Raw genomic sequence first — 22282 nt, forward strand, 5'->3', positions numbered from 1 at the left:
AGAAACCATGGAAAAACATTAATGATCATTTATGGATAAAGATTTGAGTGCTGCGTCCCTCAATACCAGTCCAGTGTGTTAGCTATTATGATGCCTCACTTAAAAAATTACAGATTGTGGGTACTACCAATGAGGAACACTGAAGGAATTATACAAAACAATAAAGTACTTACAGAGGGAAACTTGCGTCCATCATATGAGCAAATAACCGCATTTATAACACCCAGGCGATGAAAATTGCCCACAATAGCGTGTATCCGGTCCTTGTTGACATCATTGGCAAATAATACACCAGTATTCTTCATTACAGCAGCTACAAAACACAAAACAAACACCTACATTGGGCTACGAGAATAAAAATCAAAACCATCTTAAATGTATCATTTTCAGCAACAATCTGCAATCTGAGAGCAACACACTTCTTTTATTTATTCTGGAACCAATCACAAAATATGTTTTTAACTAGAGCAATATTTGTCATACACTGATCATCTTCAGAGACTACAATGGAAAAAACAAAGAAAGTCTACACCAAAATTTAAAAATGCCAGTTCAGTTGACAAGTGATGTAAAGTGCAATTATCTGCTTTGATGTATAGAGGACATACACAGGAGTGGACAAAGTAACACTGCATGTTGTGGAGATCTTGTTTACCATGTGTTGCCTAAGACTTGCAGGTATGAATCATATACATCTCTAATTCTATTTTAAATCACTCATGGACCATTTTCAAGTGCATCTCTGACATATGTGGACATATCATCCTCGTCTCATCATATAAAAATCAGAGAGAACAACATGTCCATATCCGTTACTGCACTTGAAAATGGGCCATACCTAAAACTAGTAGTGCTAAGTAAAGAACAGTTTTAAAATACAGCCTGGTGGCATCACGCCTTTCCTCAAATTTGTCAAGTCTGCCCACCTATAAGAAAATGATCATTCACTTTAATCATATTCATTTGGATACAGATTTGTTACATGATCACAGAGTAATCTTCAACACATTCTTCATTTCTCACAGTTATCCCAGCATCATGGTTTACAGGCAGATCCCCTAAACTATATCAGCAAAAGCCATATTTGCAAAATGAGAAGAGGTGTCCTCTCCTTCCAGGCCTGACGTGCATTAACTAATGTCTCCAACGTAAATCATGCCTCAAAATGAGATCATCTCACGCACTACTATTTTCGCATTTCATGACGATGATAGGATTTAGGTCTTTCAGATCCTGATTTTTTTGGCACATGTATTAAATAAGGCAGTGATGGGTGCACAGGAAATAAAATAACTAATTTTCTCTGTAATCAAGACAATTATCTCTCAGAACAAGCTTTCACACAATCATTTCATTTCAAGGAAGGTGGGGGGAGGCGAGGGAGAGGGTGAGGGTGGGGGAGAGGGGGGAGGGTGGCGGAGAGGGGGGAGAGGGGGAGGGGGGAGAGGGGGGAGGGTGGAGGGTGGTGGAGAGGGTGGTGGAGAGGGGGAGGGTGTGGAGAGGGGGAGGGTGGTGGAGAGGGGGAGAGGAGGGAGGGTGGTGGAGAGGGGGGAGAGGAGGGAGGGTGGTGGAGAGGGGGGAGAGGAGGGAGGGTGGTGGAGAGGGGGGAGAGGGTGGAGGGTGGTGGAGAGGGGGAAGAGGGGGGAGGGTGGGGGAGAGGGTGGAGGGTGGTGGGGAGGGTGGTGGAGAGGGTGGAGGGTGGTGGAGAGGGGGGGGGAGAGGGTGGAGGTTGGTGGAGAGGGGGGGGGGGAGAGGGGGGGGGGAGAGGGTGGTGGAGAGGGTGCTGGAGAGGGGAGAGGGTGGTGGATAGGGAGAGGGAGAGATGGCCAGAATTAACAGTTTTCGGTAACAGTAAGAGATGCAAAACTTCCTGGCAGGTTAAAACTGTGTGCTGGACCGAGACTCAAACTTGGGATCTTTGCCTTGAGCTACCCAAGCACGACTCACAACTTATCCTAACACCTTCAATTTTGCCAGTACCTCGTCTCCTACCTTCCTAACTTCACAGAAGCACTTCTGTGAACCTTGCAGAACTACTACTCCTGGAAGAAAGGTTCGCAGAAGAGCTTCTGTGAAGTTTGGAAGGTAGGAGACGAGGTACTGGCAGAATTGAAGCTGTCAGAATGGGTTGTGACTCGTGGTTGGGTAGCTCAGTTGGTAGATCACTTTCCCGTGAAAGGCAAAGGTTCCGAGTTCGAGTCTCGGTCCAGCACACAGTTTTAATCTGCCAGGAAGTTTCATATCAGTGTACACTCTGCTGCAGAGTGAAAATCTCATTCTAGTAAGAGATGCAGCAAAATTAAAAAGGCCGAGGATATCTTTGCATATCCCCCCCCCCCCCTCTCTCTCTCTCTCTCTCTCTCTCTCTCTCTCTCTCTCGCGCACACACACACACACACACACACACACACACACACACACACACACACACACACACAATTCTTGTGAACTGAGTTATATCTGTGAACAAAAGATTATCAACTGCTCAGTATTAGTAACATGCTAGAAATTTGAATTTTGACTGTTAGTCAACTTTCTATCTCTTTCTACTTGTGTGTGTCAGTCTTTGAAAGCTGATTTATTATGTTCAACTTCTCATTTTTGTACCACTCAAAGATCTGGCAAGTGGTTGCTACTTCTCATTCCACTCATTCCATTATCTCTTTACCCCTTCAGTGAATGAAAGAATTTCAAAAAATCCAAAAAGGTAGAAATTCAACAGTGTATTTAAATTTTTATCTGGCACTCTCAATACTGCTGTTTCTGTGACTGGTTCTGCAAGAATAAAACTGAAAAGTCAACTTATTGGTATGAATATTTACTTTTATTTTTGAGACAAACCATGTACATTATTTTATCTACAGACATTACGGTCACTTTACAATATAGTCTCTCTTTATTCCAACTTTTGCCACCATTCTCGAAGGATCACAATTCTCTTGTAGTAGAAGCCATTCCGACCGCTCAAAGACACTAATATACTGCTTTTTCAGCATCCTCCAGAGTCATGTAGTGTTAACCTCACACCTATTCTTTCGCAGTACATAAAACAGGGTAGTCAAACATGCAGATTCAGGACTGCAGGGATGGTGGGGGAGACTTTCCCACCCAAATGTCTTGAGTTTCTTCAGTGTGATACATTCAGTGCGAAGTCGTGCATTAGCTCACTGCACAATGATTCTCATCTGAGAATGTGTATTGTAAATGCACAATGGAGCTACAAGTGTACTGGACAGCATTTATCGGCTGCCCAGGTTCATGAAAATCAACCAAAAGGCAATTCTCTGCAAGCCAGAAGATACAATCCTTACCTGTTATAAATGGCGCCTTTTCATACTTTGGTGTTCTGTTTCACAGCAAAGATGAAATCTGGTTTCATTTTATGTCACAATACTCATCAAATGATCATCTCCTTCATTATGAAATCTCTAAGAACACTTTGTGTGACAGTTTTTTTCTGAGTTGTGCTGACTTTGATCAATAACTCCAGAAACCAAAAACTTTTCAACAATCATTTGAACGATTTGCTGCACCGTACCAAGTTTTGTCACGATTTCATTCACAGCGACAAACTTGTCTTCCCAGATGAGCTTGTCAATTCTTCCCTCACTGCATATTAAGGAGACAGTTTGAGGACGACCATTACAAAACTCATCTCGGCTTTTTGTTTTCCTGTATTTGAAGGATTTATCCTAACACTGCTAGCATCCACACCCGTATCTCCACATCAATACTGAAGCCTGCGATGAATTTCTGATGCAAATCTTTCCTCTATGAAAAGCAATTCAATGACACCACGCCGTCAAAGCTAAACTTCCATATTGGCCAGTTTGTAAATATGTACTGCTGCCACGTGATAAATGTTAATGGCGTTACAATGGGTCAACACATAGTGTCATGTCTGCAGATTACAATAATGTTGTTTATATTACATTGTTATATTTGCAATTGTAATGAAAGGTTGCTCGAAACATATAGTATGACCCTAGTCAGTTCGTGCTCTAATCTACACCAAATCCATGAAATGTATATTATTAAGTTCATAAAAGCAAATATTTTCTTGTCCTGATCTGGGCTTCATAATAAACAGAACAATAAAATGTGATTCAAGACAGTGTGCAACTTACAATGCAGAAAAAATTATAGAGTTAATACACTCGAGATTCCAAGACCATTAATGAAATATGCACATCATAACGGGATCTACAGCAAGAACTGCAAAAACTGTGGACAAACGTACGACAGCACAGGTGCACCACAGAGAACCCTCACAACATGCCCCCTGGCCCGCGACTCACCTATGTGTGAGGCCTTGCCGCCAGGTGCGGCACACATGTCGAGCACCCTCTCACCCTCCTGGGGAGCGAGTGCCATCACGGGTAGCAGGCTGGACGCACCTTGCACCATGTAGTGGCCCGCCAGGTACTCAGGCGTCGCTCCCAGTGCCACCGAGGATGAGTACACCACCAGCCCGACCTTGGTCCACTTCCCGACCGGGTCGAGGTTCGCGCCTCTATTGATGAGCGCCTGCGAGGGATGCATGTGAGACACAATTATCGTTTGCTGTAGTAACAGTACTGAAATCTTGGTTATGCCAAAATGTTAACTGCCAACACCTACTTATAAATTGATTTAAAGGTACTGGATTAACTTTGATATTAAATGCTACAGAGTTAACATATCATTTCAAATTATTTATGAATAAAGGAGACGACTCATCAAGGGGCAGAAGCACTGCATCGTCAGTAGGCACTTAAAACACAAGGTACAGAGCTCGGCTAGCTTACACACACACACACACACACACACACACACACTATTGTATGGGGAAGGGGGCAGCAACTTACCTTGGGTTTAGGCCAGGACGGTTATGGGAGCGAAGGATGTGTTGTAAGGATAGCTCCCATTAGTGTAGCTCAGAAAAGATGTTGGTGGTGGGGAGGATCCAAATGGCGTGGGCTGTGAAGCAGCTATTGAAATCTTACTTGTGCTCTGCTGCATGTTGTGCCACTGGGAGGCCCACCTTGCTTTTGGCAACAGTTTGGTGGTGGCCATTCATTCTAGTTGCCAGCTGGTTCATTGTCATTGCTGTGCAGCAGAGCTGGTATATAACATGGCCGCTTTCAAAGGTGGCCCAGCCTCTGATGAGGTAGGAGAAGCCTATGACAGGACTGGAGTAGGAGGTGCTGGGTGGGTAGATGGTCAGGTCTTGCATCTGGGTCTTGCACAGGGGTATGATCCATGTGGCAAGGGATTGGGGATGGAGTGGCATAGGGATGGACTAGGATGTTGTGGACTTTGGGAGGGGTTGGAAGTGTCTGGGATAGTACATCCCTCATTTCAGGGCATTATGATAGGTAATCAAAGCACTGACGGAAATGGTTCAGTCATTACAGTCCATGGTGGTATTGGATGACAAGCAGGGCACTTCTTTCTGGTTAGTTCTTAAGATGGATGTGAGGATCAGGTATGCGTGAGAATATGGCATGAGAAATCTGTTTGTGAATTATGTCTGGAGGGTATTGCCTGTCTGCAAAGGCTTTATGAGGCCTTCAGTATAATGGGTGAGGGAGTTCTCATCACTGCACATGTATCTACCGTGGGTGGCCAGGGAGTATGGGAGGGATTTTTGGGTGTGGAAAGGGTGGCAGCTGTCAAAGTGCATGTACTGTTTGTGATTGGTAGGTTTGATCGAGGAGAGGATGGAGCTATCTGAGAGGAGGAGATCGACATTTAGGAAGGTGGTTCAATGGGTGGCGGTGGACAAGGTGAAGTGGATAAGAGAGGAGGTGTTGAGGTTGTGGAGGAATGAGGATACGGTGTCCTTGTCTTGGGTCCAGATTATAAAGATGTCATCAATAAACTTGAATCAGACCAGGGGTTTGAGGTTTTGGAAGCTAGGAATGTTTCCTCTAGGTTGTCCATAAAAAGGTTGACATAGGAGGTTGGCATAGGAGGGTGCCATATGGGTACCCACAGCTGTGCCATGAATTGGTCTGTATACTTTCCCTTCAAAGGTGAAACAGTTACTGCTTAGGATGCAGTTGGTTAGGTGGAAGAGGACTTATGTGGTGGGACTGGAATCTGCTGGGTGTTGGGAGAAGTAATGTTCAATCGCAGCAAGGCGATGGGCATGAGGGATGTTGGTGTATAGGGAGGTTGCATCAACAGTGACAAGTAGGGATCCGGAAGATAAGGCTGTGGGGATGATGGAGAACCTGTGCAGGAACTGGTTGGTATCTTTAATGTGGGAGGCTAGGTTTTGGGCAATTTCGGTATATTGATAATTTTTACTTATGGACTGTCTGACAGCAACTGAATCAAACAATTTTAGTGCCATACGCGTTTCGCCTTTATTTTCTGAAAGGCATCATCAGTGGCAGGTTGCGTGGACGATTTCCTACATGCTCTGCATGGGAAAGGTGTTATTATGGAAATTCAAGTGTGGATGCAAGTGCTATAACTATGAAGTAATAAGATATGGAAGTGGGTTTTCAGTGAAAAGTGCATAAGGAAGTAATCGTAAATGACCAGTGCCGCCGATAACATATTTGAGTATCCACCTGTTTGTATGTTGTACATAAATCAATCATCCGCGCCTTGTTCGGCCTCCGAGAATGAACTAATGTGAATCAGTAATATAGTTAACCACAAAGAAAGCATTCAAGTGCTAGTGGTGAGCATGAGAAAGTGCATTCGGTCATCGTGTTTCCGCATCAGCAACAATCAGCAGCGCAGCGGCAGTTATGCACACGCTCGTACAAGAAAGAACAGAGAATTGTAAATTAACTTTTATGAACAGTGTTATATTATTACAAGTGTCAAGAAGGACTGGTACCAGATATCTGTGTGTATGTGATGAGCGTAAGAACTTTTGTTTGACCATTCGGCTTCTGCATCATCAACAATCACCTGCGTTGTGTCGGTTACGGGTACGCTCATCCAAGTGATAATATGGACAGGTAATCATCATCATTGTCTGTATATCTATTTGGCCAGTGTAAGACTGAAATACGTCTAACAGCATTAAGTACAACAGTGACAGACATTAACTTCGTCATGAATACTGTACATTAATAAGGGAATGATAATTATGACCTCACATCAAATCAGCAAGAATATTAACTGGCATCAACACAAAAGTTTTAGATTGTAATCAATGCAACCTGTGATTTCCTTATCGTCTCTGAATATAATTATTCATACCAAACATAGGACAGTGTTGTGTTTAGTGTTGAGTGGCTCCCCTAAACCCGCAAGCATATTTATATACATAATTTCAGGCAAGCCAGCAGCTGTGTGGAGCAGAAATTAAATAATCGTCACGGGAGTATCAGGTATGTGTTGTGCACAGGGTGCACGGTCAAAGGAAGAACAATTTAAGGGTCCCTCACCAATTGTACCCCCCGTGCGTGTTACATGGCAACCGTGACCATGAAATGCCTTTAAAGAGAGGATAAATGTCAAAGTACTAGTTAGAATGACTAAGATATGCTGTCATATTGATCTGCGACTAGCACCACAAGGAGATTCGCGAGCTCTGAGCAAGAAGCAGTGGAGATGGGAAGGCAAGACCAGCAAAGAAGACATTGAACTTGTTGTTGAACATAAACTCCAGTTACTAGAACATCAAGACTATGAGATCATAGAAGAATTTATGTGGGTTCTGCGAAGGTACAGGCAGGTTTTTTCAAGTGAACCTCTTATAATAAAGACAAGTGAAGGAGCGTGAACCATTTTTTGTACAGCCTTATGCAATACCTCAATCGCAACATGAAGCAGCGGAAGAAGAGCTTCAGAGTATGTTGCAGATGGGAAAAGAGTGTAATCAGTGCAACCTGTGATTTTCTTATCGACTCAAATATAATTATTCATACCAGACATAGGACAGTGTTGTGTTTAGTGTTGAGTGGCAACCCTAAACCCGCTCACATATTTGTATACTTCATTTCAGGCAAGCCAGCAGCAGTGTGGAGCAGAAATAATATGACCGCCGCAGGAGTAGAAGGTATGTGGTAAGGACAGGGCGCATGGCCAAAGTGAGAACAGCTTAAGGGTCCCCCACCAATTGTATCCCCCGGGCATGTTATAGGTACATCACAAGAGTAGTGGAACCTTTGCCTGTTGGGAGGATGATAAAGTCCGGATCTGCTTTTAGATTGTGTAGGGCAGTTTGTTCTTCTGTTGAAAGTTTGTTGGTCTTAAGGAGAGACTGGGGAAGGCTGGTGAGGTCAGGATGGGAGTTAGGAATTCCTGGGAGGTGACCTGGGCTGCTTAGGTGGGTGTGTGGGTGGGTCATGATTTGATGATGGTATGAATTGGGACAGGCACGGTTCGATGTAGGGACTGGAGTGCCTTTGGCTGGAGGGGATAGTGGCAAAGAAGTGTTTCCACGGCAGGGAACAGGATGAGGAAAGCAGGTCTTTCGTAAGTCCAACACAGTTAAACCTGGGAGTAAGGAACATCTAAAAATAGCCACAAATTTTACTACCTCGTTTAAAGCAGCAGATGACTATCAAATGTTAAGACTGGAATAAACAGCCCGATACTTCTTTCAAGCAAATAGGATCCTGGCATTCCCAGACTTTCACTGCAAAACGATAGTTCTGAAGTGACATATAAACAGAGAGAAAAAAATATTAGTTTGAGCTGAACAAACCTACATGAGTGATTTAGGCTGTTGGAACTGCATCACCAGCAGAAAGGGGTCTGTCGTGAATATTAACCCTGAGGTCATCCCACTAGGTAATCTCCACAAAGTGGCATCACTAAAACTGACAGATTTTGAAAACCTACTAAAAACACATGATGGAGAGCAAAGGAAACAATACAAAGAACTTCAAAAAGTGTTTTAAGAAAAGAACAATCATCATATGCAGTTTCTGTAGATGTTGATGATCCATTGAGTGAAAATATAGCAGATGATGACATAGCTTTTCACATTTAAAGGGGGCAGAATAAAAATGGGGTAAAATAAGGATTATTTATTTGGTTACTTGAATGTTCCCTTTATCTTTCATCATACATAGAAATAAAATCAATACTTCAGAATCTATGTGAACTGTGGAAGTTTTTGTACTATTTTTAACAATATAAATAAGACAGATTAAAATAACATCTTGGATTAAAACAGAATTTTTACTTCTCGTTACGTCAACATAGCAGTCTCCCTATCCTACTACATCAAAGTCAACAATCTCCAAGTACTGTTTTAAAGTCAGCAGTCTCCATATCTTAACCACATATTACATTATACAATCAGTGTTTACTTAAAAAGTAGATCAGAAAATGCGCTCTCATTGGTCCAAAGAATTGTTATAAACAGACAAATACCAACAAAACTGATGAGAAATACATGTAACTGTTTTTTGCATATGTGACAAAATCATGGAGAGTGGAGAATGCTGGGTTTGAAACCAGCCCTCATAATACATCCTGCAGGCCAAAGGGCAGTGTACAATAGAGGGACTTTTGTTCATCCTATTTCATCTCATCTCTTAGCATTAACCCTAAATAATTATTTTGGCATTCTGGTCTGAGCTGCCGGAGCTGGCTGTCGCATGGGTGTGAGGTGTGCTTTCTTGTATGAATAAATGGTGTGTGTGTGTGTGTGTGTGTGTGTGTGTGTGTGTGTGTGTGTGTGTGTGTGTTTGTTTTTCTGGCGAAGGCTGTGGCCGAAAGCTTACGTGTAAGTGTCTTTTAATTGTGCCTGTCTGCAACTTAACATGTCATCTTTACAGCAAGCAACAATTTATCCTTTCCTCACATTGTTTACAGTCTAACCTGTAGTTTCCATTGTTTGATTTTGTTTTATTTAAACTATGCTACATCCTCCACATGTCTACCACAAATTTTGAAATCTAATACTGTGAGATTGTCTCTCTTCCCTATTATTATCATTATCTTGCATTTATCCTCATTTACAAAGAGCTGCCTTTCATTGGACCAAGCAAAACTTTTGTCCAAGATTTTCTGCATTACATTACAGCCAGACAACTGGAATATCTTCCTGTATAAAACAGCACCATTAGCAAACAATCTGATAGCACCACTGACATTAACTGATATGTCGTTTATGCATACTGAGAACATCAGGCTTGCTATTATGCTTCATAGGGGCACTATAGTTTATGACAAACATTTTATGTCCAGTATGAAGCAGCAGGTTCTATTAGTCAAATAATGACTCAGTCAACTGAATATTTGTGAAGATATTCCACACAACTGCTACATGTCTTCACAGAAGGACTAGTGATATGTCATCAGTAAACATTAAACAGCTGCCCCTGAGCTGCTACGCTAGTAAGTCTACATCTACATGGATACTGTGTAAATCACATTTAAGTGCTTGGCACATGGTTTATCAAAGCACCTTCACAATAACTGTCTATTATTCCAATCTTGAGCAGTCCACGGAAAAACGAACACCAATATATCTTTCTGTGCGAGCTCTGATTTCCCTTATTTTATTATGATGATCATTTCTCCCTAGGCAGATCAGGGTCAACAAAATATTTTTGCACTCAGAGGAGAAAGTTGGTGATTGAAATTTCGTGAGAAGATTACACCACAACAAAAGACGCCTTTGTTTTCATGATGACTCTATGAATTTTTTTGATGTACCCTGTTAATCCTATTAGGTATCAACCCCACACCATGCAGCAGTACTCCAAAAGAGGACAGACAAGTGTAGTGTAGGCAGTTTCTTTAATAGATCTGTTACATGTTCTAAGTGTCTGCCAATAAAACAGTCTTTGGTTTGCCTTCTCCACAACATTTTCTACGCGTTCTTTCAAATTTAAGTTGTTTGTAATTGTAATTCCTAGGTATTCAGCTGAATTTACTGTCTTTAGGTTTGACTGATTTATCGTGTAACCAAAGTTTAATGGAATCATTTTAGCACCCTTGTGAATGACCGCAGACTTTTCATTATTTTGGGTCAATTGCCAATTTTTGCACCATACAGATATCTTTTCTAAATTGTTTGGCAATTTGTTTTCGTCTTCTGATGACTTTACTAGATGATAAACAACAACATCATCTGCAAACAACCTAAGACAGCTGTTCAGATTGTCTCCTAAATCGTTTAAATATGCAAGGAACAGCAGAGGGGCCTACAACACTATCTTGGGGAAACAAAAATCATTCTGTTTTACTTGATGACTTTTCATCAATTACTGCGAACTGTGACCTCTCTGACAGGAAATCACAAATCCAGTCACATAACTGAGGTGATATTCGCAGTTTCACTACAAGCCACTTGGGTGGTACAGTGTCAAAAGTCTTCTGGAAACCTAGAAATACGGAATCAATTTGAAATTCCTTGTCAATAACACTCAACACTTCATGTGAGTTAAGAGCTAGTTGTGTTTCACAAGAAGGATGTTTTCTAAATCCGTGTTGATTGTGTGTCAATAGACTGTTCTCTTCGAGGTAATTCATAATGTTTGAACAATATATATGTTCCAAAAATCCAACTGCATATCAACGTTAATGATATGGGCCTGTTATTTAGTGGATTACTCCTACAACCTTTCTTGAATATTGATGTGACCTGTGCAACTTTCCAGTCTTTGGGTACGGATCTTTCTTCGAGCGAGCGGTTGTATACGATTGTTAAGTAGGGAGCTATTGCATCAGCATACTCTGAAAGGTAGATAGGAACAGAAGACTTACTTTTATTAAATGATTTAAGTTGCTTCACTACTGTGAGGATATCTACTTCTAAGTTACGCCTATTGGCAGCTGTTCTTGATTTGAGTTCTGGCATATTTACTTTGTCTTCTTTAGTGAAGGTATTTTGGAAGGCTGTATTTAGTAACTCTGCTTTGACAGCAATGTTGTCAATAGTAATTCCATTGCTGTCATGTAGAGAAGGCATTGATTGTGTCTTGTCGCTAGCATACTTTACATACGACCAGAATCTCTTTGGATTTTCTGCCAGGTTTTGCAACAAAGTTTTGATGTGGAAACTATTATATGCATCTAGCATTGAAGTCCACACTAAATCATGAGCTTCTGTAAAAGAACACCAATCATGGAGATTTTGCATTCATTTAAATTCGGCATGCTTTTTTCATTGTTTCTGCAACAATGTTCTGAACCATTTTGTGTACAAGGAGGATCAGCTAAAACATTTGTTAATTCATTTGGTATAAATCTCTCCATTGCTATCAACAGTATTTCTTTGAATTCAAGCCACACCTGGTCGACACTTACACCGTTCATTTGGAAGGAGTGGAGACTGTCTGTCTCTCAGAAAGACGTCAAGAGAATTAATATCTGCTTTTTTAAATAGGTATATTTTTTGTTTATTTTTGGAGGATTACAATATTCAATCTGGCCGTGACAACCTTGTGTCCACTAATACCTGCAACCGCTTTGATGCTCATTGTTACAGACACCCAGACAGCATATGGAGCAGTGCACTTCCCTGGTTTAGTTCGAAGTTCTAAGCCATCGGGAAGGTTTTTTCAGTTTCCCTACAAGAACAGTGAAAAGAAAGGAAAATATCAGCAAGGACTAAAACTCCACACTGAAAGCCAGGGATGCAGGTACAGACAGAGCTCAACTGCCTGTCTCAGCAGGACATGCTCCTATTTACGGATAACACAGAATGTTCTGGCAAATTAAAATATTATGTGAACCAGTAACAGGCTGAACCTTCAAAAACCGCAATTTTTAAATGATTAATAACTGAGAGAGGCAGGAACCAAACACGTGAATAACATGCTGCCAATCAATTACTATAACCCTCATGCCACGGCAGATGACTTACAACACACAGCAAGATGCATTATGAGTACATTACATAAACTGATTTCCTTTATGCAACTACTTGTTTACATTTTAATCAGTTGTCAGAAATTACCTTTTCCATTTCTTTGGCTTGCCACAACACATCTACATTTATATACATACTCTAAAAGCCACCACATGTTGAATGGTGGAGGGTACCACTGCTAGTCAATTACTTTCCTATTCCACTCACAAATGGAGTGAGGCAAAAATGACTGTCTAAATGTCTCTGTAAGAGCCCTCATTTCTCTTATCTCAATTCTGAATTGCAATACATCCCACATTCCCACAACTCTCCAGGCCTCAACCTCCGTCATTCCTGTCCTTTACATTCCTGTCCCTTTTCCTGTTCCCAATCCAGCACTATACAGCCTTCTATTCCACCAACACACACAGTCTTTTTACTTCTCCCCTTTTCTGACCCCACCCCCCCCCCCCCCCCTCATCTAACCTCCCTAAACTCAGGGGAAAAAACACGTTCTGGAAAGATGTCTGATGTGCAGCAACATGTACACTGCATATTTTCGTATTACGAAAGTATAAATACAAATTCCACCAAACACTGCATGTTACTTTCCGAAGGATTGAAATCGAGATTGCAATGCGCTTTTGTAAGCCAGTCGTAGCTCTTGCCAAGCCATCTCGCCAGCCGATGGCAGCGGATATTCAGAGCATAGGACACGTGATGTAGTCAGCCAATAGCGACATCACTGTTAAGCAGCGCGAACACACAAATAGGAAAAGGTAATGGTTTAAATTAATATACATAGCGTTGCTACAAGAAAAGAAAAGCTTTCACGTATAATGTTGGATTAATAAGCTGCAAGAGAAGCTAAGCTTTCACACATAATGTTGATCTTTTTTGCGCGTGTTACAGCTTAAGATACATCAGACAAATGTTCCGGTAAAACTTTTAACAAAAACATTAATGTCTGATATGGGCGCGAAAATATTCTAAATGGTAGTCCTCAAAGATTTGATTTTTGAATGAGAGTAAAATGCTCTGTGATTTAACAAATTCATCGGACATTCGCGCACAGAGTTCATCAAGTGTAAAAGGAAATTTACTTTGCTTGAAAATAACGCTTTTTGAACATCCATTTGGAATATTTTCCCCAAGACCTGTTAGATTTGTTTCAGCAGTTGCACCAGATGACAGGCGTCGCCGCGCTTGCACAGCTACGATGATGCAAGAAGTCCATATGTTCGTATGTGTAAAACATTAAAAAATCTTACATTATGTCATAAAAGAAACAAGACATACTCCAAGAGCATGGGAAATTTGTGAACCATACTAAAATGCATAATTCGGCTTAAAGTGCACATTTGTATGTCCAGATTCAAATGAAAATTTTCTTGGAGTATCAGTACCGTATTATCACGTTTGGTTCTTTATTATAGTATAATACCATAAGTGCTAGAAGATGAAAACGTGAACTTGAAATGCAGCAAACAGTTGAAACTAGCCAATAGTGTGAAATTAAACACTTCGTTTGAAATAATTGGCCTCAGCAGAAAAGATTAATAAAAGTTGTTTTCTTTAACAAACCGACAAAAAAAAAGCTTCATTGTTCTGCAAGGCGATTAACGCCTGACTGTCAGAAAGGTGGAAACAAAACCTAAAACTAATGACATAATTTAGCCTTCCGTAATTATGTGAATGAATTTTAATTCACTTGATAGCTGCCGGCTACAGAAATCCGTTTTGTTTTCACTTGACGTGAGAGCAATAAACGAAGAGGAAACAACAAAATCACTTAAACATGGGTCACATGGAGACTACCACCTCCCCACAACAACTCAAGGCTCTCCGTGCATCAGGTCAGGATCTACGATATTTCCGAACCGGGACAATATTAGATAGTGGTGCTCTCCCTCCCTCAAGCGTTTGAGGCAGGATGCCAAAAACTTAAAAAATCGACTTTTCAAAAAACCTTCATTTTGTAGCGCACATCTTTTTGAAGACTCTGATACATAAAACATATATGTTTCAGGGAACGTAAAACATGTTATTTGGTCTTAAGTGTGCCAAAGTGCAGTGCCACGCCTCTTCACACAGCATTCTTCCATCGCACGTCTCTGTATTTCGCTCTGTAAAATTCAAACGTGTAATATTTTGTAATGAGTGCCATCAAACTATATTCAGGCCAATGGAAATTAAAATGTCCTGTGGTGCCTCTCCTGCCCCAGTCAGCCGGTTTGACATCCTTCCCCTCTTAATATAATAAACTCACAATTAATAGCGGATGGGATTATTTGTAACCGGAAGAACAAGAACGCTTCAGAAAATTTGCGCTCTTTATTGCCTATTAGCTAACAACTTGCTGTTTTGTGTGACATAAAATTAAATATAGGATACATAAAACCAGTAAAGACAGGAAACAAGCAAGACAGTATACATTTCTTCAATTCATAATGTCCTATCATTTTTTTCTCTCTAATCTTGCTACAACTTTACATGGCGTGCTTTCTTTCTTAGAAAGGAATCTATTACCCCATCAAAGTTCGTCAACGTTTTGCTACATGAAAAACCGAAATGTCGTAGTCTAATACTAGAAAAGCTGTTAATACAAATAGTACCCAAGACTGGTGTGGCTTCTCGATTTAATTACGTGTATTTTGTCGCTGTCTGTTAGATAAAACGAAATAGGCCTGTCTAATATTTCAGCAATTGTTACACACACCAAATAAACGAGACTGTTTTGGCACAAATGGTCATTTTTATAACACGACGGAATATAATTCACAAAGTATCAATATCAAATGCCAATTAGGCATACTACAAGCAAAAAGTTTTATGTTAGGAAATAGTTTCACATTTCATTCATACTCTCTAGCTTCTGAAGCATGAGATCGAAAAGTAGTAGTACGAAATTTTTATATAAATTTGAAATCGTCATATTCTTCTGCAATTTGTGGGAGTCCCCGTTTCTTCTCCTTCCTCGTTCTAACAAACAATCTTGTCATCTCTAATTCTGTAACTACTCCTGCCAGTGTCAAAATTTATTCTCTGGTCAACTTCACAAAACCTGCCACAATCACCGGTTTAGTTATCCTGCATTTATTCTCCGGTTAGGTGTTATTACATGTTCGTACAACGCGTTTTCCTTGCTACCTCCAGAATAGAACTTTAGCAGCTGCTAGCCGGAGACGGTATAACTGGCCCTTAGTAGTGTAGCGGTCTAGCCAAAAATTTTCTGTCAAAATTTCATTTTCTTGGATCACTGAGAAGACAATATGTAATCTTTGTTGCCTGTTATTCCTGTTAGTCATTTATTTACACTCTGGTAGTATGAAACTATGGAATTCGCTAGTAATTATAACAACGCTGATCATTTGCAAACCCAGTCAACCACATAAACAGCGATTGCCATTTACCTTTACGCATGTACGAAATTGCACTGCAATGTCAAAGAAGTCGACAGCATGTATTGCACGTAGACCCGTCCCCTTTTGTTTGCAGGAAAGCTTATTTCTAGATGCGACAGGGATTCCCATGGCAGAGACATCACGTACACTATGCACGCATTCAAAAATCAACTTACGATTCATTCAGCAATCAATATAGAATTTGATAAAAAATGTTCAAAAACCAACAGGGATGCATTCAAAATCTTATGAGCAATTGATAGACCAACGTGCCCTGGATGTTAGGCGCTTTGTGAAACAAGGTCTTTTTACTCAATAATATGAACCCCCCCGAAACTGCCACCCGGGGCAGATACCCCGGTTTTCCCCCGGCCCCTAGTTCCACGCCTGTTGGGCACACGTGAATGTGGCAGCTTAGGCGCACCGGTAAAATTTTTTCGGATAGCATCTGGCTGCTTGCTGAGATTGCTTATACAGCTAACTGCCACACTTCTGTAACCAGAAGCGGGAGAAGATACTACTCATATGTGGCTTAACTGCATATGCACATAAGCTCGCTCGCAACCGCTCGAAAGAATCTAATGTAAACAGTTGCGACGTCACGTTCATCGGAGGCAATCTGTTGTTATGAAACACTGCATAGTCTTCCTAAAGCCTTTGACACATTTTGCTGTTGGGAGACTCTTGTATGAGCACTGTGTTTTGTTCTTGTATATGGTGCATTTCCTTTGCAACTTAAGTTTTACTTGCGTTCGTGTTTAATTGCTGCAGTATTATTCAGCAGTAGCGAGATACAGTAATATTCTTTGTTAGAGTATTCGTTCTTACCAGTCAAAGTTACAAAAATTTAACTTAAAACTAAAACAATGAAAAATTCCCGGAATTCTGGAAAATTCCCGGGTTTTTCCCGGTTTTCTCCCGGATGAAAAAATTCCCGGGTTTTTCCCGGATCTCCCAGGTCGTATACACCCTGTCATTTAACAATCTTTCTGTTGAGCCTGCCTGGGACTCAATGTCTCCAATATACGGTCAGTATCAATCTATCCTTTTCATATCATTGTCAGATTACTTATGTGTATAGAGAACAAGAACATTCCTATCACATAACCCTGGAGCACTCCTGAAAATAGCTGTGTGTCTGATGGACACTTGCCGCCCAGGACAACATACTGGGTCCTATTACTTAAAATGTTTTCACGTTGCTCACATTTCTGGGAACCTACTCCATATGCTCGGAAATTTATTAAAAAACTGCAGTTGGCCACTGTGTTAAATGCTTTCTGGAAATCTGAGAATATGGCATCTGCCTGTTGCCCTCCAACAATGGTTTTCAGGATATTATGCAAGAAAAGAGCAAGCTGAGTTTTGCACAACCAACACTTTCTAAACTCATGTTGATAAGTGGGCACAAGCTCTTCTGTGTAATGGAAATTAATTATATTCAAACTAAGAATAAGTTAAAGAATTATGCAGCAAACCCATGATGTTAAGGGCCAGCCCTGAAATTTTCTGGGTCCATTCTTTTACCCTTTTTAAGTACAATAGTCTTTTGCACTTTTTTCCATTCACTTGCGACATTGCACTGGACAAGACATTCACAATAAATGCAAGCCAAGTATAGATACAAACAGTGGCAATTCAAAACATTTATCACAAGGAACAAATACTGAAGGCCCCTTACCTGTGCCAGATCTCTACGTCGTGTTTTCAGGCTGTTGGTACGGAGTGTAACGGGACGCTTAACCTCACTCGCCTCCAGGAACTCGAGCAGCTCCGACAGTGGAAAAAGCTGCATTAAGTGCTCCATCAGAAACTCGTTATAGCTGTAGTACGTACACAAGTCCTTACGGAGCAGATCAACATACTCACAACGAGACCTGCAAGGTAAGAAACATGTAATCACAATGAAACAATTTCTTGAAATGCTAAAGTGTTTCAACAACAACACTGTGGCAAACAAAAACTATGCACAATTTAAAAAAAAAAAAAAAAAAAAAAAAAAAAAAAAAAAAAAAAAAAAAAAAAGGTGTGGTGTTTACTTCCTGTCCTATGTTTCTTGACTGTTTGTCTGCTGTGTCATTATGAGTCGCAGCTTCCAGTTAAATGTAATACATAGTTTTAAATGTGGTCAGAGATGTATTCTGCATAACACTCATGTAATGAACACACTCTCCGTAAGTAGTGGGCATAACATCGGGCAGTGGGCAAGGGAAGGGGCTCTGAGAACAAAGCCGTTAGGGCAATATGTTTGGATAATATGGTATGAGCCAATGTGGTGCAATAAATGTTCCCTCTACAAGTCGAACCTTTATTTAACCTATCATGATAGATACACTATTATTTCAAAATATTTAACAGTTGTTATTTTAAAAAGTGTACTAGAACTTTATTATGCATTAAAATCATTTAAAAGAAAACGAAAAATGTTAACACATTTATATATCTACTCCTTGTCAAAAACATGATGTGATGTTAATTCCTGACATAACGAGACTAGCAATCTATAACTTTTAAGTAAAGTTAAAAATAAATAATATTTTTTTAACAGTCAAGATGGCTAATGAATAACATTAAGTAATGACTAGTTTCAGTTGATTATACATCCATCTCCCAACCTGAAGTAATAATATGTATTACATACCAATGGGCAAAACATGTTTAATGTATTCACCTTGTTCGCATATATTTTTGCATACATTTTTCTTAACTTCTGTATTGTGTTATGATGTTAAGTAGATATTATTTAATTAATTTCTTTATCCCCTATTTACTTATTGTATTCTGTTACATGTATTACATGTATATATGTGGGGTCTGTTCTTTCGGACATGTCCAAAACAACAGACATCATTTTGATCCAGCAGGCATTATGAATTAATTAACCATCAGATGTTTATTTGTCCCATTAGTGATCTACCAGTTTTGGTTAAAAACTAATGGGACAAATAAAGAGCTGATGGTTAAAATGCATTTTATAAAATACTTTACCATTATTGAACCTCACCAGATGGAAACACTATGAATTAACACACAAAGGAATTACAGACATTTGCTGCAAGTGGACACTGGTTGACATCAACTCTTGCAGGAATTGGCAAAATGCTGCAAGTAATTAGGGCAATGGGCAAGGGGCACTACATTAGTAGTTTGTGGATAAGTTGAGAATTTGGGTCTGGCGGGAGAAGTGCTAGGGTAGTCCATCCAGTTGCAATGACCACTATGTCCAGATGGCTCAGCAGTCAGAGCATCTGCCAAGTAAGCAGAAGACCCAGGTTCGAATCCTAGTATGGCAGATACTTCCAACTTTTCCCACTGATTTCAATGAATGACTGCTTGTAGTCAATGTCTGTAACTCCTCTGTGTCTAGATTACATGTTCTTATTTATCGTAACTATGTGTACTAATGTGCCACCTATCAGCATGTTACCTTTTCCTCACAGACCTGTGCAAGCATGAATAGCCGATTAGACTGGTTACAATTCTGATTGGGCCACTAGCATTTATTTACACAATATTGTTTGGTTGACAAGTTACTAGTGTAATAATACTGTGTATCAATGCAAACTGTTAAGATGACTTTGTACTGTGCATAATATGGCTTGGTTTTACTGCTGTATTGTTTTTTATTTTGTACTGTCATTTCTCTTTATTTCTTAGGTTTCAAATATCTAATATTTTATCTCAGTGAATTACGCCGTTATTTTATTGACATGCATCCCCCACATGGGCATCCACTGCAATGCAGATGTCTCTTAGTCTCATTTTATGAGCAGATACTACACATGGTTTTATAATCAGTATGTAATTGACCTTTTGATTGTATTATTACAGTTTTTTTGTAATCCCTCCTGGTACTCTACCTGAGTACAATTTTCTGTTATTATGCAAGTTCTTCAGATGACTGTATATTCAGCTAAAACTAATCATTTAATGTTAAAATGACTGAATATTAATTCCTGAAACAAGACCAAAAGTTCCCTTTTTAAGAAAATTTGGAAAAGGAAAAGCCATGACAGGGGAAAACAAGATTCGGGTTAGAAAACTTGAAAACTTTACCCTATAGTGAGTAAGTGGATTTGTCCAAAAGCTAGCAAGATTCTCAGTTATTAGTGTGCTGATTCCATGTGAAAATCTCTCCAGTTGCTGTTCAGAACTTTACCAAGTCCACTACTGGTGTCAACCTTTATATTAGGCCATTTTTAAGGGTCTCACAAGAGGTTATTGTGCATTCTTTATTCTGGTTTTATGTGAAGAAACAGTTTGTGTAAACTTCTGCACAATGAGGGAGGCATAATACCTTTTCAGAACCACTTGAACATAGTCTAATGTACAGGCTGAAACTGATAAGTGTCTGAATAAAGTTCTCTACTGAAACTGGAGCACTTTCCATTAATTAATTAATAAAAATATCTAAGTCTTGTTTATGTGTCTTTCAATTGTTCAACATTTATACTATTCAGTGTATTGCTACCTGTACACCTTAAATCATCTAAGAAAATACAACTTTTCCAAGAAAGAAGTGCCATACAAAACTGTTGTTCAAGTAATTCTTAAGTACTGCCTGCCACTCTGGTAACATTATCAGGTAGGATTAATAGGAGAAATAGATAAGATCCAAAGAAGAATTGTGTATTTCACCAAAGTTTACTTAATTTTCACAATCTTATATTAGACCAGGAAAGAAATGAAACTGAACTTAAGTTTGCTCACAACTCTTTAAAGGTTGAAATATACACATATTATGTGTGAAATATACACATATTATGAAACAAAATCGTAAACAATTTTATTCCAATATTTATTTAGCACTAAATTATATTACATACAACATTTTTAGTTCTTCCTCTACCTGCACAACTAAATTATATAACATGTAATGTTTTTAATTGTTCCTCTACATGCACAAATAAATAAATTCAATGAAATTTGTATACAGTGCAAAAAGGATTTCACACACACACACACACACACACACAATGTGTGTGTGTGTGTGTGTGTGTGTGTGTGTGTGTGTGTGTGTGTTTTTTCATCTGTCAAATAAAGGAGGCAGATGGCCAAAACAAATACCACACTGGAGCCCAATTTACCAAAAAAGACTTAGGGGAAGACCCAAATGGGACACAGACTAAGAAAGGCAGTTGGACTCAACTGGCAACACAATACTCAAGAACGGCAGAATGAAAGAACCTGCTGGGATCCTTCTTTCTATGTTGCATGACAACTCAAAGAGGCCACATCACCAAGTGACGGGATGGGCTGATGATATATGTGTTTAATGTGTTGATACAAGATAGGCATTTTCCTTAATAGACTGGTTTACTGTTAAAATTTCAAGTTTGTACGTTTTAAGAGGAGTCGAGAAACTCCATATGCACAAACCTTACAAAATGACCACAACAAGAAAATCAGAGCTCATACGAAGCCTTCACCAAAAGTTGTTCTTCCCACCACAAATGTTAACAGGGAAGGAGAGAACTGGTAGTGATACAGGAAAAATATCCAGTTAGATAAACTCACCTTCCTTCTTCACGAAGTTTATTAAAATCTGAAAGCACCAGCACTATGTCTTTTATACGCTGCTGAACTTCAGGAAGGCCCTGGGGCTCGTTTAATTCAGCTTCTGATGGGAAGGTAAAAACATCTTGACTGGCAATGTTCATCTTCATTTCCTCTTCTGCCAGCTTTCTGAGTCATAGAAAGATAATCATTAATAAAATTCAAGTACACCCACCAATAATAACAAATCTACTGACAGTGTTTTGAAAGTGGCAGTTACTGCTTCATGCCAATATAGTATAGATACATCACCAAAATAAAGAAAATCAACTCACACAGAAGGACTACAGGAATTTAAAATATCCAAAATAAGGAATTATAGCAAGTGAAATTTTGCTAAATGCAGATTCTACTTTATTAAGTTTCTTAAATGCACAATGCAGATTTGATAACACTATAACACTACCAATAAGACTGCACACAGTATACATGTGCGACCAATTCTCGATTGCTGCTTCAGAGTTTGAGATCTCCACAACATTGGTTTAAAGGGTGACAGCAGAGTAATTCAAAAGCACACTGCTATATTTGTTGCTAATTGGCTTGATCACTACAAGAG

General features: G+C 39.7%; 1 protein-coding gene across 1 annotated transcript in view; it reads right to left on the bottom strand.

The window, feature by feature from the left end:
• Positions 1-22282, bottom strand: part of LOC126473217 (uncharacterized) — a 154738-nt gene that overhangs the window by 69977 nt on the left and 62479 nt on the right. Inside the window, exons 6-9 of the mRNA XM_050100128.1 lie at positions 21685-21852; positions 17849-18044; positions 4299-4527; positions 174-313 (exon numbers count right to left, since the gene is read on the bottom strand). Of these exons, the coding sequence (XP_049956085.1) occupies positions 174-313; positions 4299-4527; positions 17849-18044; positions 21685-21852 (733 nt within the window). The remainder of the gene's footprint in view (positions 1-173; positions 314-4298; positions 4528-17848; positions 18045-21684; positions 21853-22282) is intronic.

Source organism: Schistocerca serialis, chromosome 4 (assembly GCF_023864345.2).
Source record: "Schistocerca serialis cubense isolate TAMUIC-IGC-003099 chromosome 4, iqSchSeri2.2, whole genome shotgun sequence".
NCBI classification, from domain to species: Eukaryota; Metazoa; Arthropoda; class Insecta; order Orthoptera; family Acrididae; genus Schistocerca; species Schistocerca serialis.